Source organism: Salvelinus fontinalis, chromosome 8, assembly GCF_029448725.1.
Source record: "Salvelinus fontinalis isolate EN_2023a chromosome 8, ASM2944872v1, whole genome shotgun sequence".
Taxonomy (NCBI): Eukaryota; Metazoa; Chordata; class Actinopteri; order Salmoniformes; family Salmonidae; genus Salvelinus; species Salvelinus fontinalis.
The window spans coordinates 9040452-9058405 of NC_074672.1; the positions used below are offsets into that span (position 1 = coordinate 9040452).

The following is a 17954-nucleotide window of genomic DNA, read 5'->3' on the forward strand; positions in this document are numbered from 1 at the left end:
AAGTGTATGTAAACTTCCGACTTCAACTGTATGCTAAGAGGTGACACTGTTCAACTACATGACAATTTGAATAAGCTGAGGGAGTGCTCAAGAAAAGGTAAAACAAAGTTCATATGAGGCTGATTAACCTCATGACATTCAACATTCATTTCAGAAATATCTAACAGATGAATATATTAAAAAGGGTGCATAAGTCAGTTGATACACTATTACTTATAGATCATTATGAATCTGTAGAAAACGGTTAGTAAGACATTGGTTGAAATTGTGTGGTTGATGTTTTGATGCTTGGCAAATAGTGTGATTAGTAAGAAAATCACACCATTTAAACCAATTTGCTATGTGTTATGTTTATTATTGAATCCTAAACTACACTAATGATTAACAATCTACTTATAAAGCCTAGAAAGCCTTATATTAATATAAAGTGTTACCATCCAAACTTACTCAAATACAATAATACCTGAGCATACAACAACACAAATAGATCAGAAAGTTTAGCAAGGAGCAGGGTAAGGGCTGACACAAGACATCAGATCTGTTTACACAATAGCCGGCTGAGGACATACTGCTCTCATATTTCACCACAGATTTCACATTCTAACAGTTATTCTAAAGCCCCAGCCTCCATCACGGGAAAAAACACCCCAAAATACCAACAAAATGGTGTTTTTCCTAACAGGCTCCAAAACCCAGGTTACGGTTTCGTGGGCTTGTGTTAGAAACTAAAAGTGTTCTGTTACACTGCACAACTCCCCTCTCTCCTACCATTCACCCAGAGGCCTGGCCAATGAGAGTTAGCCATTGGCCCCTCCCACCAGGGAGGCTCTTAAAACCACTGTTGTAGCTAATTCTCTGTCTATCCACTCAGGTCTCCCCAGTACTCCAGACAAGCCACCTGCCACTCTATCTCCCCCTTATTCTCCTGCACTCACCAACCACTCAAGACCAGCCAGGATGTCGGTCAGGAAAACCACCAGCTACACAGTCAAGTCCTCTTCCTCCGGGGCAGCCCCTCGCAGCTTTAGCAGCATGTCCTACTCTGGACCCAGCCAGGGGGTCTCTCGCCAGAGCTACAGCGCCCGCAGCTCCTATGGAGGGGCCAACAGAGGCATGGGAGGTGGGTTTGGCGCCGGTGGTGGAGGCGGCAGCTACATTTCCAGCTCCTCTGCCTATGGAGGTGGCATGGGCCTGGGGATGGGGATGGGGATGGGGATGGGTGGCGCCTCTCATGCCCCCATCACTGCTGTCCAAGTGAACAAGAGCCTGCTTGCCCCCCTTAACTTGGACATCGACCCCAACATCCAGATTGTCCGCACCCATGAGAAAGAACAGATCAAGGGCCTCAACAACCGCTTTGCCTCCTTCATTGATAAGGTCAGTCCTGGTAACTTGTCTGTCTGTCTTTCTGTGCCTATGAAGATATCTGACAATGTAGTTTGCCTGGAGCTTGTAAACGGCCAGAAAATGTAAAAGGGAAGTAGAGACGGTCATGTACTATGGGATTTTATGAATCTATCTCTATTAGCCATTAGAATGCTGAGGTGTCTGTTGTGTAATGAATGTGGAACAACAGAGAAGATCCATAGAAAAGCCCACGTTGTGTAATGCTGGTACACGCCGTTAGAGCTCTGTTACAGTATGTTAGGTTGATTACAAGCACAAGCAAACTCATGAGTTTGGAAAAGGGAAGGAAATGTAGAAAAGTCTGTTATTGAACAAAGCACAGATACAGTCAAACAAACTACTTGTGATCGTTTTTCCCTGGGTTCTCAAGAATTCACATCTCATGGTTTTGCAGAAATTGTCCTTTTATAGTGATGAATAACAAATGTGTAGCAGGGTGGGGTGGGGGAGAGAGTTTATACAGAAGGGTGTGTCTGTCTCTGGTTAGAGTAGAGCTCATAGCTAGTGATCTGGTTTACATTGGGAATGGCTACCCTGACCCTGCGGAGGGGTGTATGTGACCCGCCGCTACCCTGGATGACATGACAAAAAAGGTCATACACCTGAAACACAGGCAGGAGCATTTGGTCAACATTTCACAATCCTAACAAGTCTTGGAACAATGGAGTGAAGTTCATTGATAGGGTAGCCTATACTGATAGATGGAGGGCAACATCTGTACACGGTCGAACATCAATAGATAACATTTACAAGTGATAACAATGTTTGATATTGCTTTCATTCATGCCTGGGGGGCGTTTTCTTTCTGGGTTTTCTATTGGCCTATCTGTCCCACATGCGTAGGCTGCTCCAGTGGGTTAATATTTTAAAAGGGCAGCTGGTTTCATGTTCGAGCTAACACTAGTGGATTGATTACATAAAAAGGAGCAACACTAATCAGAAAGAGATTTCACCTCTGCATGTTTCCAAAGAAACGAAATAAAAATGTGCAAACAGACTCTCTTTTCTTATCGTGATAACAATTCCCTTTTATACTTATTTCTAAGTATTGACTCTTAACCAATACCAGTTGACGCAGCCGTTTTAGGAGAATTCCTGATCTCACCTGAGGCTCAGCCAGGAGCATTGTCCACTGACAGCCATCTATCTATTTTCTCACCCTATTGTTAGTGAGCCAACATGTCAGTCTGCGTGCTCTCCCCCTCCCCCATTACACCTACCTGTATACTGCAATCAAATATTTACATTCTAGCCGTTTGGATGAAGCCCCGCCTATAACTTTGTCCTGTTCCTCTCTTTTCTCCACTTCCTGACCTTGCCCTTTTAAAATAGGAAGGAAGCCTAAATCACCAGCTCTTTCCATCTGCCCCCTCTACCTCCTGTCAGGATGCACGTCATAGCTTCCTTGGAAAAACAGCTTGCTAGGTCTATCCTGAAAACGGAGGCAGCTGTCCGTACAAGTTCCAAACACTAATTGAAGCAATAAACACCCTAATTTAATGAGGATGACATGATTGTCATGGATGAGTCATGTTAGCCCACCATCAAAGTTCCTAATGTCCTTTTATTCAAAAATTATATTATTCTCTTTATTCTCTCATATAAAAAAAGAAAAAGTCCCAAAGGCAACAATATAATATGATAAACTCAGTGTGCCTTTCAAATGAATAAACATCTACCCCCTCTCTCTACACATAGGTACGCTTCCTGGAACAGCAGAACAAAATGCTGGAGACCAAGTGGGGTCTCCTCCAGGGACAGACCACCACCCGCTCCAACATTGACGCCATGTTCGAGGCCTACATCGCCAACCTGCGCAGACAGCTCGACGGCCTGGGTAACGACAAGATGAGGCTGGAGGCTGACCTGCACAACATGCAGGGTCTGGTCGAGGACTTCAAGAACAAGTGAGTTAGACTTCAAGAAGAAGTGACTACAAATGTTACTCCTTTTACCTAGAAGACCCTCAGCCACATTCTCAGCAAATGCTGTGATTAGGCTTCTATCCCAGTGCATAGCATCATTGTAGAGATAAGGTCATGGAATGCATGTTAGTAAAGGGAGTTTCATGGAGTTTTTGATTTAATCAGTAATACAGGACACACCAGTAATAGGTCATTTCAGTATTATGGATGGACAACACCCAACTGCAGTCAATTGTTTTCATATCATAGGGATTACTCCATTGAATAAGCGTTTCCTGGAGGGACCATTCTATTTCATATGTCTGGAGGTGAAACTCATTTAGATGACAGAGCTGGATGTCTTTCAGCTTCATGTCACACACCTGCATCATGGCGCACACATCAGTGTGTCAGTCCTGACAAATTATATGAGCATTTAAGCAGTCTATGTCCTTAGGAGAAAAAGTACAAAGTAAAGAAACACCACACAAGTTTGGCATGGAGTCAAGATACCACAGCAGAAAACAATTCCCAGACGCATATTTGTTGTGGACGTAGCACTCATGCCCCCTAGTGTGAAAATTGTACATTACCTATATAACTATAATAACACATAATAAATAGTTACAATATAATTATGACATAGAAACATATAAAATGTGATCTTGCATATATGAATATCAGAAAAAAGCTAACAATTGCTCTGTATCTTCTTCTCAGGTATGAAGACGAGATCAACAAGCGTACAGAGTGCGAAAATGACTTTGTGCTCATTAAGAAGGTTAGTAACTTAAGTTTGGATCCCATTCGTTTTTCTGTCATTCTCTTATTGTCATCTTGCCATCTTAGTAACATATTGATTGTGAATGTTCCACTCAGGACGTGGATGAGGCCTACATGAACAAAGTTGAGCTGGAGGCTAAGCTGGAGAGTCTGACAGATGAAATAAACTTCCTGAGGCAGATCTATGAGGAGGTACGGCACTGAGCTCATCGCTTAGCTACTTCAGTTGTTAATAAGACACTCATTCATTACAACCAGTTGTGTTGTTGGCGGCTTCCAACAACTGCTCTGATGTATTTGCGTATAGTTTATTTATTCACTAAGTTATGGCATACGGATCTGCTTGGTATCTGGACTTTGATGTCAAACTGATGGACTCAATCTGGGTGGGTTTTTATCTCTGGGGAAGGCAGACGTCTGAAAGCCTTGTCTGCAATAGGCCAAGTGTTTAATGGTCTCTCTCACCTTCTCTCTCTTTCCTTCTCGCTCTTTCCAGGAGCTGCGTGAGCTTCAGTGCCAGATTAAGGACACCTCAGTGGTGGTGGAGATGGACAACAGCCGTAACCTGGACATGGATGCCATCGTGGCTGAAGTGCGCGCCCAGTACGAGGACGTCGCCAACAAGAGCCGGGCAGAGGCGGAGACATGGTACAAGAGCAAGGTACAGTAATGGGCTTAAATATATTTTTTCTCCCTTTGGCCACTTAATTATGTTCAGGTCTGCTAATAGCCTTTCAGTACCATGTATGTGGTTCAAATGAACATAAGTTGATGTCACATGGTTCTTCCACACTAACCATGTATTACCAACAAACCATCCACTTTCTCCTCTGTTGGATGTTTAGTATGAGGAGATGCAGACATCTGCCACCAGATATGGGGATGACCTGAGATCCACCAAGACAGAGATCTCCGACCTGAACCGTATGATCCAGAGGCTGCAGTCTGAGATCGACTCCGTCAAGGGACAGGTACACAATAAAGAATCTCTGTGCTAAGAATTAGATTGGTGGCATGTAGACCCACATGATGTTGACAGAATAGAGTATTTTTCAACGGCATTATCAATTTGATAAAGAGCAGAAGTAGCGACAGGCTGCGTCTTTGTCTTCTGGTAGCGTGCCAACCTGGAGAACCAGATAGCCGAAGCTGAGGAGCGCGGTGAGATAGCAGTGAAGGACGCCAAGCTCCGCATCAGGGACGTGGAGGATGCCCTCCAGAGAGCCAAGCAGGACATGGCCCGGCAGATCAGGGAATACCAGGACCTGATGAACGTCAAGCTGGCCCTGGACATTGAGATTGCCACCTACAGGAAACTGCTGGAAGGAGAGGAAGACAGGTGAGCGGAAATGGGAAACATCAATTTGAAAGTACAGTGTAATCTTAATATAAGATAATGGACATTTATTACCAAAAACATACATTTTCAAAAGGGTCTTCTTTTCACCACCAGGCTAGCAACTGGTATCCAGTCCATCAACATAACCAAACAGAGCTGTAAGTACCTGCTTTCTTCAAATAAAACCCTGTGTTTTCCACTTATGTGTTGTGGTGCATTCATAACATCTTGATATTCATATTTAGCCAGCCCCTACTCACCTGTTGTCTCTCTCTGTGTCACCTTACAGCTAGCTACAACTCCTTCCCCTCTGAGAGTGTTAACAGCAGCTACACTAGCGGCTACTCCAGTGGCTTCTCCGGCGGATACGGTGGTGGACACGGCAGTGGATACGGCGGCGGCAGCAGCTACAGCTCTGGCAGCGGCTACGGCGGCGGCAGCGGCTACGGCGGCGGCAGCCGCTACGGCGGTGGCAGCGGCACCAGCATCACCACCCAGAACAAGAAGAGTGTTGTCATCAAGATGATCGAGACCAAGGATGGCAAAGTTGTTTCTGAGTCCTCTGAAGTGGTGGATGATTGAGCGGCTGGATAATGCCCCCTTGTCTACTCTCTTGCTCACCATTGTAACAATTCAAGTGAAAGGCAAACAATGCTACATGAGAAGAAATATAAATGTGGCTGTTAAGCAATAAACATTTTTAATCCAACCAAAGATTTGAAAGGGACCAAATAATATTTTTCTTGTTCATACTGTATGTCTTTTGCCTTTTCTAATTCTGTACTAAAACAAAATGCCTGCAGTTTGCTACACCACAAGTAAATAAGCAAAACCATAAGTTGCAACTTGTAGTACATTCTGTCCAAACCTATGCAACCCTGTTAACTTATAGAGGGCCATTCTCTGAGTTCAGTTTCATGAAACGGATGATAACGTTGTGTTCATGAGTAGTGTTGCTCAGAGTGAGTGTGAATGTAACAGTGCAGCAACTAGTCTAAAATGTCTGCTAGGCTTAAGTAGAAGTAGCATGACTTCCCTGTCGTGTTCTATTGGACGCCAAGGAAGCTGCCCACAGTGTACTGTTGCCTGAGGTGCTGTTTTTGCTACCAAACAATTAAATGTGTTTACTGGAAACTGCTTGGGTTGTCTGAGTTTCTCATCTTGATTCTGTATGCATATAGGCAGCCTAGTGGTTAGAGCGTTGGACTGGTAACGGAAAGGTTGAAAGATCAAATCCCCGAGCTGACAAGGTAAAAATCTGTCGTTCTGCCCCTGAACAAGTTCCTAGGCTGTCGTTGAAAATAAGAATTTGTTCTGAACTGACTATCCAAGCTAAATAAAAAAACATTTTTATTGTGAATTCCAACATGGCAGCCATGATTGCGTAATCTAGAATTATGAGCTGTGTTCAACCCTGTCACTCAGAATTTCCCAACTTGGCTTGCACACATAAATGAGCATCCGATGTCATGAAGTCAGTGTAAAAACCTGAGATAGGGGCCTCCCGGGTGGCGCAGTGGTCTAAGTTACTGCACTGCACTCTGTGCCAACAGAGATTCTGGGTTTGAGCCCAGGCTCTGTCGCAGCCGGCCGCGACCGGGAGGTCCATGGGGCGGCGCACAATTGGTCCAGGATCGTCCAGGTTAGGGAGGGTTTGGCCGGCAGGGATATCCTTGTCTCATCGCGCACTAGCGACTCTTGTGGCGGGCCGGGTGCAGTGCACGCTGACCAGGTCACCAGGTGTAAGGTGTTTCCTCTGACACATTGGTGCGGCTGGCTTCCGGGTTGGATGTGCATTATGTCAAGAAGTAGTGCGGCTTGGTTGGGTTGTGTTTCAGAGGACGCATGGCTCTCGACCTTCACCTCTCCTGAGTCCGTGCGGGAGTTGCAGCGATGAGACTAGACTGTAACTACTACCAATACCAATACCGATACCATGAAATTGGGGAGGAAAAAGGTGTAAAAAAAAACAAAACAGAGATAATGGCTTTGTTCAAGACAATCAAAACCATGGGTAAATTGTGACTGACTGATCTACATATAATAAAGAGTAGTTATTTATTATGCAAGGTTCTTTATAGATCAGTCAGTCGGCTGTCGGCTGCAATGTCGAGCAAGCCCAACGTTAGTAAAAGTGAAAATGGGGAAGAGACATTGAAGCATCCAGTGGTAGTAAAGGAGAAGGGACACAAGTTGAAGGTGATATACACAGCACCCCAACAAATGACTCCACACCTCTACACAAGCCTTTTTTGGGCTGTGATAATATATTGCACATGCTTCTACTGTGCATAACACCAAAATAATCACCAGTGTCGTGCAGTACGAGTAACACAGTGACATACATGTCTATGTCCTAGACTGAATGCAGTGATGACCCACTGGGCACACACTGGTTGAATCAACGTTGCTTCCATTTCCTTTCTGTATGCATTACCTTCTCTAGGATAGGGGGCAGCATTTTCACGTTTGGATGAAAAGCATACCCAAATTCAACTGCCAGCTACTCATCCCCAGAAGATAAGTTATGCATATGGTTAGTAGATTTGGATAGAAAACACGCTGAAGTTTCTAAAACTGTTTGAATCATGTCTGTGAGTATAACAGAACTTATTTAGCAGGTGAAACCCAGAGGACAAACCATTCAGTTTTCTTTTTTTTGAGGTCACTCTCTTTCAATGGATTTTCATTGGGAATACGGATTTCTAATTGACCTTCTTGCAGTTCCTACCGCTTCCACTGGATGTCAACAGTCTTTAGAAATTGGTTGAGGGTTTTTCCTTTGTGTAATGAAGAAGTATGGCCATTTTGAATCGGGGTCACTTGTTGTGTCCTGTTTGTTAGAGGCGCGTGACCAGAAGGCTAGCTACAGTTTGTTTTAATCCTGTATTGAACACAGATCATCCCGTCTTCAATTGTATCGATTATTTACGTAAAACAAATACCTAAAGTTGTATTACAAAAGTAGATTGAAATGTTTTGGCAAAGTTTACAGGTAAATTTTGATATTTTGTAGTCAAGTTTCACAAGTTGGAACCGATGTTTTTCTGGATCAAACGCGCCAAATAAATGGACATTTTGGATATATATCAACGGAATTAATCGAACAAAAGGACAATTTGTGATGTTTATGGGACATATTGGAGTGCCAACAAGGCATGAATTATATTTTTATTTCTGCATTTTGTGTCTCGCCTGCAGGGTTGAAATATGCTTCTCTCTCTGTTTACTATGGTGCTATCCTCAGATAATAGTATTGTTTGCTTTCGCCGAAAAGCCTATTTGAATTCTGACATGTTGGCTGGATTCACAACCAGTGTAGCTTTAATTTGGTATCTTCATGTGTGATTTAATGAAAGTTAGATTTTTATAGTAATTTATTTGAATATGGCGCTCTTCATTTTCTCTGACTTTTGGCCAAGTGAGACAGTATCGTCCCGCCTAAACTCCGATTTTTGGATATAAATATGGACTTTACCGAACAAAACATACATGTATTGTGTAACATGAAGTCCTATGAGTGTCATCTGATGAAGATCATCAAAGGTTAGTGATTCATTTTATCTCTATTTCTGCTTTTTGTTACTCCTCTCTTTGGCTGGAAAAATGGCTGTGTTTTTCTGTGGCTATGTACTGACCTAACATAATCGTTTGGTGTGCTTTTGCCGTAAACCTTTTTGAAATCAGACATGTTGGCTGGATTCACAACAAGTGTAGCTTTAATTTGGTGTCTTTTATGTGTGATTTTTATAGTAATTTATTTGAATTTGGCGCTCTGCATTTTTACTGGCTTTTGGCCAAGTAGGATGTTAGCGTCCCACATATCCCAGATAAGTTAAGAAGCCTTTAGACAACATGTCCCAAAAAAACATATATTTTTTATATTCTCATTTCACCACTAGCAGCCTAGATATGCAATAATTGTATTTGCGCTCAGAACACAAAAACTTTGAGTGACTGTCAAAAATGTAATTTAAAGAAACCATACAGGTAACTGTCAAAATAAAGGAAACACCAACATAAAGTATCTGGGCCACCGTGAGCCAGGACAGCTTCAATGAACCTTGGCATAGATTCTACAAGTGTCTGGAACTCTATTGGAGGGATGGAACACCATGAGACAGCCATGGCATATGGTTTACATAATTGTCATGTTCATCAAACCATTCAGTGACCACTTGTGCTCTGTGGATGGGGGCATTGTTATCCTATGGGGGCATAGCCATGGTAAGCAAAAAATGATGGCCTACCCAGCATTTTTATACATGACCCTAAGCATGATGGGATGTTAATTGCTTAATTTGCCCAGAAACCACACCTGTGTGGAAGCACCTGCTTTCAATTCACTTTGTATCCCTTATTTACACAAATGTTTCCATTATTTTGGCAGTTACCTGTAGTTGAAGGCCTACCAGAGACAAAGCGCTCTCAATACGTCCTCTCAGCCAGTAGAGGGAGCAGTATAAAATGTGGTGTACTCTGTGATACAAGTCAGATTGAGTTATTTTGCACTGCTCACTAGGGGGCAGCATAGTATAACAATATCTTCACTCCTCCTCATCACCCAACACCTTGATGTGTTCCTTCATAGGCTGTTGACCACTCCCTTTTTCAGAATGCTGTAATTGAAGTGGTGTGATACTACATGTAAAATACAAATGAATCAACATGTACAAAAATATGACATTATCAATTAGGTGGGCTTTCCCTTAAGTAGGCTGGCCTGATACCAATGAGATACATAGCCAGCTAATGCAGCCTGAGTGCACATACCATGTATTTACTATGCATAAAACATACATTCTGGCATGCAGTGCTCCAACCTATATCTCTTATGAATTGTTAGATCAATGTAAAGCACCACATTCATGTTATAGTAGAAAACTGTTCAAATGGTTCTTCCCAGTTGTGGGAACGTATGTTTTTGGTGTACCATTGGTTCTGGGAACAAAGCCATACGTAATTTGAACATTAAAACTGAACACTTTTTAAACATTCTTAGAACGGAAGTGAAAATTTAGCCTGTTCTGGGAAAAATGTTAGGAGGCGGGGAGGTTCTGAAAAAGTTTTACTATGTTTCCCTGAAAGTTTTCCTGGGACGATTTATTAACGTTCTGAGAACGGAAATGAACATTCTCTAAATGTTGTGAACAAAATGTTTTTCAATATCTCCCTTAAAACATTCACTGAATGTTTAAATAAGACTTTTAATAACACTGCCAGCTTAGGTTAACTATTTTGATCTCCAAGCACAGATACTGTAGGACAAATGGAAATGAATTTGCTTCGGCATTAATCATGCAAAAACATTTATATTTTATTGTGGCACGCCATCAGTGAGTTTCAAACCTATGATCTTCTTTTCTCTGTCCATGGAATTAGTCCACTGCGCCACCAGGATGAAGCTAGCGTGACTCGTTAAAGCTGTTCCTTTTAGTCTATTCAAACAGACTCCATTTCAAACTAAACAAGATAAGGTGTGGCCAATTAGTGTGTCAGCCAACAGAGTTTGCTGATTTTGTTGATGATAAGAACTGAATGTATATTGTTTTTAAATAAAATTCTTAGAGCATTGTTTGAATGTTACTAATGTCTTCTTGTGGTTTTCATGGAAAGTTTCTTAATGTTCTGAGAACATGACTGCAGAAAACGTTATGCGGAAGTATTGAAATTCCCACAGAAGAACGTAGTTTCTTAACGTTCACTGACCTATTTGGGAACACTTCCAATGTCGAACCAGTTGGAGAACGTTCTTAAAACATTACCAAAATGTAAATTAAATGTAACCATGTTAGAACATTTAGGAAAGTTCTGTTAAAGTAATAAAATACCAAGAAAATAACGTCTTCTTTTGTGAAGTTCCTTAATTGTGCTGAGAATGTTCCAAAGTAAAGCAACAATTCCCAGAAAGTTGTAGGAAGGTTGTGTGCAAAATAACCATAGGACAACCACGCTCTCACCAAGCTCTAAGAAACACATGGTTCTCAGAATGTTATGTGCTAGCTGGGTTGTATCTTGAATTTGCCTCCATGTCGCATCGACTCAAAAAGCTCTAAAATCAAAAACCTGCTTGTCTCCTTTGGGGCCTCTTTGAGACATCATCACTTGAGACAGCTGTGGATTCCATGCTCTTTACGGCCAAGGATAGATATGCATACAAGGAGATAAACCGGATAACAAGCCAAGATACTACCACGGTGCCACCTTCTAAGTGCACTAATCGACACAGAATAGGGCATTACGATGGATTTTAAGATTTGTCATTATAGTAGGGGAGTATGAGTGCCGCTGCAGTCAGTGTACTTACAGTACATTTTGGTAAGTGAAGGAGTAAAGAGATGTGCTTTTCCCCTGCAGTTGGCCACCTGCAGTTCAAACAATAACACAGCAGTCACCCAGTGTTGTACAGGTCCCTGGAGAAGTGGGTATACTCCAAATGATATATTTTTTATCCCAAACTAAGGAAAGGCACCCTGTGTGACAAATTATATGAGAATCAGCGACATACACTCTGAATGACCTAAAATAATAACTTCCATATTGGTCTTTCACAGTCAGGCCAACTCAAGCTGTACTGTGCACGTAGGCTAATAGTAGGCCTACTATTGAAACAGATAACTGAGGCTGTCAACTGAGTCAGAAATTCACAAGTTTCCTTTTTCGTTCAGGTTTCAGTCCCACTTTTTGAATAGAAGAAAAAACAAAATTGGATGATCTAAGCGCATAACAATGCTATACCACATCAATAGACCTCTTTTGAGGTTTGGGGGGGGGGGGGGTGACTCTTTAAGTCAAGTGCACAGGCACCTAGCACTGTTGTTTGTTTAGGTGGTTCTGTAGCACATGAGATGGAGTTAGCTAAACTAACGGCCTCTGGATAAATGCAAATAATTATGATATCATTCTGCCAGGTAAGCATAGGCTAGTTAGCATTTAACTGAGAAAGGTTTTCAGGAAAGCCTTTCCAACTACCATTAGAATTTAAGCCTATCATTAGCATCTGTACATTTTTCCTGTCCCTTAATTATTTGAAACCTGGACGTTTTACTTCATATTATGAGGCATGTCTTACCTTGCTTCAAAGTAGCCTATAGCCAAAATCCCACGATAGAAACGTGGAGGCAATTATTTTATAAAGACTTCCTTCTATGCATTCTGCTGTTCTATTGGTTTTCGTTCAACGTTCTTTCATTGTCTAAGAGCCAAGGGCATTATCGTAGTCATATTAGCAACCCATGATAGGGTTGCATCTTGAGATCTCCCCTCTTTCTAAATTTCGAACGGATATTTCCATCTCTGTCCATGAAACTGTTCACATGTGCGGTGCTCATTTTAGAATGGTGTTTTCCTGCAAATTGCATTTTGAAGCATTCATGCGTAGGCCTAACCCCCGTGTGCACATTGCTGCGCCTAAAATGTGAAGAAATAAGAGTTTATCGACATTTTAAGCTAAACATTCTGATCTGTTCCATAAACCTTATTAATTGATATGGTGTATACCTCCACTACACTACTTTGATATCCATCGTGGGATGAAGAACTGAGTATATGCAATGCCCACTGAAAAATACATGGGTATACAGCATATACAGTTGAAGTCAAAAGTTTACATACACTTAGGTTGGAGTCATTAAAACTCGTTTTTCAACCACTCCACAAATTTCTTGTTAACAAACTATAGATTTGGTAAGTCAGTTAGGACATCTACTTTGTGCATGACAAGTCATTTTTCCAACAATTGTTTACAGACAGATTATTTCACTTATAATTCACTGTATCACAATTCCACAATTTCAGAAGTTTACATACACTAAGTTGACTGTGCCTTTAAACAGCTTGGAAAGTTCCAGAAAAGTATGTCATAGCTTCAGATGCTTCTGATAGGCCTGTGTACCTGTGGATGTAGTTCAAGGCCTACCTTCAAACTCAGTGCCTCTTTGCTTGACATAATGGGAAAATCAAAAGAAATCAGCCAAGACCTCAGAGAAAAATTGGTTCATCCTTGGTAGCAATTTACAAACGCCTGAAGGTACCACATTCATCTGTACAAACAATAGTACGCAAGTATAAACACCATGGGATCACGCAGCCGTCATACCGCTCAGGAAGGAGATGCGTTCTGTCTCCTAGAGATGAAAAGTGCAATTCAATCCCAGAACAACAGCAAAGGACCTTGTGAAGATGTTGGAGGAAACAGGTACAAAGGTATCTATATCCACAGTAAAACGAGTCCTATATCGACATAACCTGAAAGGCAGCTCAGCAAGGAAGAAGCCACTGCTCCAAAACCGCCATAAAAAAGCCAGACTACGGTTTGCTACTGCACACGAGGACAAAGTTCATACTTTTTGGAGAAATGTCCTCTGGTCTGATGAAACACAAATAGAACTGTTTGGCCATAATGACCATCGTTATGTTTGGAGGATAAAGGGGGAGGCTTGCAAGCTGAAGGACACCATCCCAACCGTGGCAGCATCAAGTTGTGCTGGTGCTTTTCTGCAGGAGGGACTGGTGCACTTCACAAAATAGATGGCATCATGGGGCAGGAAAATTATGTGGGTATATTGAAGCAACCTCTCAAGACATCAGTCAGGAAGTTATAGCTTGGTCGCAAATGGGTCTTCCAAATGGACAATGACCCCAAGCATACTTCCAAAGTTGTGGCAAAATGGCTTAAGGACGACAAAGTCAAGGTATTGGAGTGGCCATCACAAAGCCCTGACCTCAATCCTATAGAAAATTTGTGGGCAGAACTGAAAAAGCGTGTGTGAGCAAGGGGGCCTACAAACCTGACTAAGTTACACCAGTTCTGTCAGGAGGAATGGGCCAAAATTCACCCAACTTTTTGAGGGAAGCTTGTGGAAGACTACCCAAAACGTTTGAAGGCAATTTAAAGGCAATGCTACCAAATACTTATTGAGTGTATGTAAAGGAATATTCTGACAGGAAATAAGGAATACCCTGTGGCAGCATTCCCTCTACACTAAGTGTACAAAATATTAGGAACATCTTCCTAATATTGAGTTGCACCCCCTTTTGCCCTCAGAACAGCCTCAATTATGTTTGTACATAATGTTTCCGCCATCGTTTCCTGTGACCGAAAAGAGCTTCTGGACATCAGAACAGCTATCACAACAGCTATCACATCCAAAACTGGATGAACTCTGTCCAAGACTATCCTATCAACGTGATCTGTAGAATTTAAATATCCTATTTTTCTACGAGTCGTGGCTGAATATGGTAAATATAAATCTAGCTGTTTCCTATACATCGGCAGGACAGAACGGCTGCTTTGGGAAAGCTTAGAAGAGGGGGTGTGTATTTCTTTCTTAAAAACAACTGGTGCGCGATCTCTAATATTAAGGAAGTTTCTCGAGGTTCTGCTTGCCTGAGTTAGAATACATCATGATAAGTTGTAGACCACACTATTTACCAAAATAGTTTTCATCTATATTTTTTGTAGCTGTCTATTTACCACCAGAAGTCGATGCTGGCACTAAGAGCGCATTCAAACAGCTGTATGGTGCCATAAGCAAACAAGAAGATGCTCACCCAGAGTTGGCGCTCCTAATGGCCAGTGATTTTAGCTCAGAAGCCAGGGTAGCGTCCAAAAAACTCTCATCGGAGTCAATGAGGACCCGGAAAGATTTAGACCGGCTACCCCACAGCAGAATGGCATGAACAGGGTTGTGAGCAAGGGAAGCAGGAAAGTTCTACCTATGGCCCACCAGAGTACTCGCTCCTACCAGTGAGCCTGATCTCTTAAAAAGGACAAGAGGACACAAAATGACAAAGAGTCCCGCAATACAGACAACTCTTCGTGTTGATCCTGAATTGCCGTTCCGCTGGCGACAGCCCAGCTCTACCTAGTTGTATAGGCTCAGGAAGCAGTGACTCAGCCGTCTCCGGCGACTCTCGGGGAAGGTCGGGAGGCCTCGGGTTCTCTCGGCAACGGGATCGTCTGGGACTTCCGGGATGACTCGGAGGCAAGGTGGAATCGTTGGACGTGCGAGCAAAGTCAAATTTCCTCTCCCTCCGTTGTTCCCGTAGTCGCCCATTGATGCGGATGGTCAAAGCGATGAGGGAATTGAGATCCGTAGGTAACTCCCGAGCAGCAAGCTCGTTGTTGACCTCCTCCAAGATGCCGTGCAGGAACATATCGAACAGTACTTCCTGGTTCCAAGCACTCTCCGCTGCCAACGTGCCACACTGCAGTAGTCCTGCCGAAGCTGGATTAGCTCCCGGGCAGCTTCTCTCCCGGGATTCACCTCTCCCACGATCCTCTCCAGACTAATGCATATAGCCAGCTGCTGTTCCCATACAGCATTAGCCCAGGTGAGAGCCCTCCCGGACATCAGCGTGATGAGATAGGCTACCTTGGAGCGATCCGAGGGGAAGGAGTAGGGCTGAAGCTCGAAAATGAGGGCACTCTGAGCTAGAAACACCATAGGTGTGTGTGTGTGTGGGGGGGGGGGGGGGGGGGGGGGGGTGTAAACTGCGGGGTTCTTTAGAAGATGGAGTGGCCGATGAGACGGCGCAGCTAGCAGCTGGGTTACTGTCGGGCTGTGGGATTACCACCGTGGTAGGCTGCCTCCCAGACAACCCATGGAATTTCTCCAGCAAACTGTTCAATGCCCGGTCATGGCGTTCAGCCAACGTTTGGATCCCCTCCATAAGGCTACGAAGCAGTTCCTCGTGCCTCCCGATGGTGGCTTCACATGAGGAGATGGCGTCGCGCAGCTGGCCCGGGTCTGCTGGGTCAGTCATGGCCAATTCCTACTATCAGGATAAGGTATGATCCAGATGCAGACCGTGTCGAAGTAGCAATGTTTATTACAGCAACAGAGGCAAAGGTACAGGAAGGCAGGCATGCTCAGGGTCAGGTCAGGCAGAGGTCGGTAATCCAGAGACGGGGCATATATACAGGACGGCAGGCAGTCTCAAGCAGAGTGGTAGCGGGTGGGCTCACAGTCAGGACAGCCGAGGGTCAAAACCAGGACGAGAAAAGAGAGACTGGGGAAAAGCAGGAGCTGATACAAAAACGCTGGTTGACTTGACAAACAAGACGAACTGGCAACAGACAAACAGAGATCACCGGTATAAATATACAGGGGATAATGGGGAAGATGGGCGAAACCTGGAGGGGGTTGAAGACAATCACAAAGTCAGGTGAAACAGATCATGGTGTGACATTAATGTACAACTTTGTTCCTTTTTATCTGATAATTGTATTCTTAATATAAACCAATCAGGGTTTAGGCCTGGGCATAGTACTACCACAGCAACCACGCTAGTTGTTATTGATCTTGTCAATGTCTTGGATGCTAAAAAGAGCTCTACTGCCTTGTTTAATGAGCTGTCAAAGGCTTTCGACACTGTTGATTATTCTGTTTTGCTGAAGAAATTATCAAGAGTAGGCCTGGGATATACAGTCTGTTTATGGATTCAGAATTATCTTAGCGACAGACCTCAGGCCATCTAAAATAGATGGGGTTAAATCTGAATTTCTTGAAATTAAAAAAGGTGTTCCTCAGGGATCGATTTTGGGTCCATTATTTTATAAAAATGTGGGATGGACCTCTCTGTCTCTAAGAAGAGAGCTGCATTCTCTTTTATTTATTTACAAAGAAATCTTACAGAAACTCCCTCTGTATGTAACATCATTAATTATTAAGATAAGAATCATAAGTTACCAAACCCGTTCACAGGAATGGATAACACTAGAGATCCCTTCAGTCTCCACAGATTTGGGAAAATCTGCATTTTGTTGTTTTGCCCTTAATTTGTGGAACAATATGCAGAGATCACTGCAGGTGTAACGAACATCGCCGGGAGAAGGAGAAGAGGACCAAGGTGCAGCGTGGTAAGTATTCATAATACTTTTAATAAATACGAACACTTGAACAAAAACAACAAAGTGACAAACGAACAGTTCTGCAAGGTGCAATACACAAAACAGAAAACAACTACCCACCAAGCACAGGTGGGAATGAGGCTACCTAAGTATGGTTCTCAATCAGAGACAACGATAGACAGCTGCCTCTGATTGAGAACCACACCAGGCCAAACACCTAGAAATACAAAACATAGAACAAAACATAGAATGCCCACCCCAACTCACGCCCTGACCAAACCAAAATAGAGACATAAAAAGGAACTAAGGTCAGGGCGTGACAGCAGGAAGATGTGCTGGTGCCACTCAGGCAGTTTAAATCATTGATTGAGGACCTCTATGTAGTTGAATGTGATTGCTTTCATTAAATATGTTTATTTTTGTTTATTGTGCTGAATTATATTGTTTTATACACATACACTACCATTCAAAAGTTTGGGGTCACTTAGAAATGTCCTTGTTTTTGAAAGAAAAGCATTGTCCATTATTGTCCATTTATAACGATGTATGCTGAGAGTCGGGAAGCAAGTTCAGGGAGTTCAGTTCAGAGTGAATACATTTAATTAATAAATGAACAAAACAAGAAACACAAACAGCGCACTGACATGAAACAGCAACAATGACGACT

General features: G+C 42.8%; 1 protein-coding gene across 1 annotated transcript; it reads left to right on the forward strand.

Moving 5' to 3' along the window:
* Window positions 1-848: 848 nt before the first annotated feature.
* LOC129860479 (keratin, type II cytoskeletal 8-like) lies at window positions 849-6567 on the forward strand. The gene is made up of 9 exons (XM_055930890.1): window positions 849-1377; window positions 3106-3314; window positions 4032-4092; window positions 4191-4286; window positions 4591-4755; window positions 4940-5065; window positions 5213-5433; window positions 5548-5591; window positions 5723-6567. The coding sequence occupies exons 1-9, from the start codon at window positions 958-960 to the stop codon at window positions 6013-6015; spliced, it is 1635 nt and encodes a 544-aa protein (XP_055786865.1). The 5' UTR covers window positions 849-957; the 3' UTR covers window positions 6016-6567.
* Window positions 6568-17954: the final 11387 nt, after the last annotated feature.

What these genes read in the sequence shown, in the direction of transcription:
- LOC129860479 (XM_055930890.1), top strand. Translation starts at nt 958, where the DNA reads ATGTCGGTCAGGAAAACCACCAGCTACACAGTCAAGTCCTCTTCCTCC. An exon ending in ACTTTGTGCTCATTAAGAAG is followed by an intron (nt 4,093 to 4,190) that starts GTTAGTAACTTA and finishes TGTTCCACTCAG; the next exon opens with GACGTGGATGAGGCCTACAT. An exon ending in AGACATGGTACAAGAGCAAG is followed by an intron (nt 4,756 to 4,939) that starts GTACAGTAATGG and finishes TTGGATGTTTAG; the next exon opens with TATGAGGAGATGCAGACATC.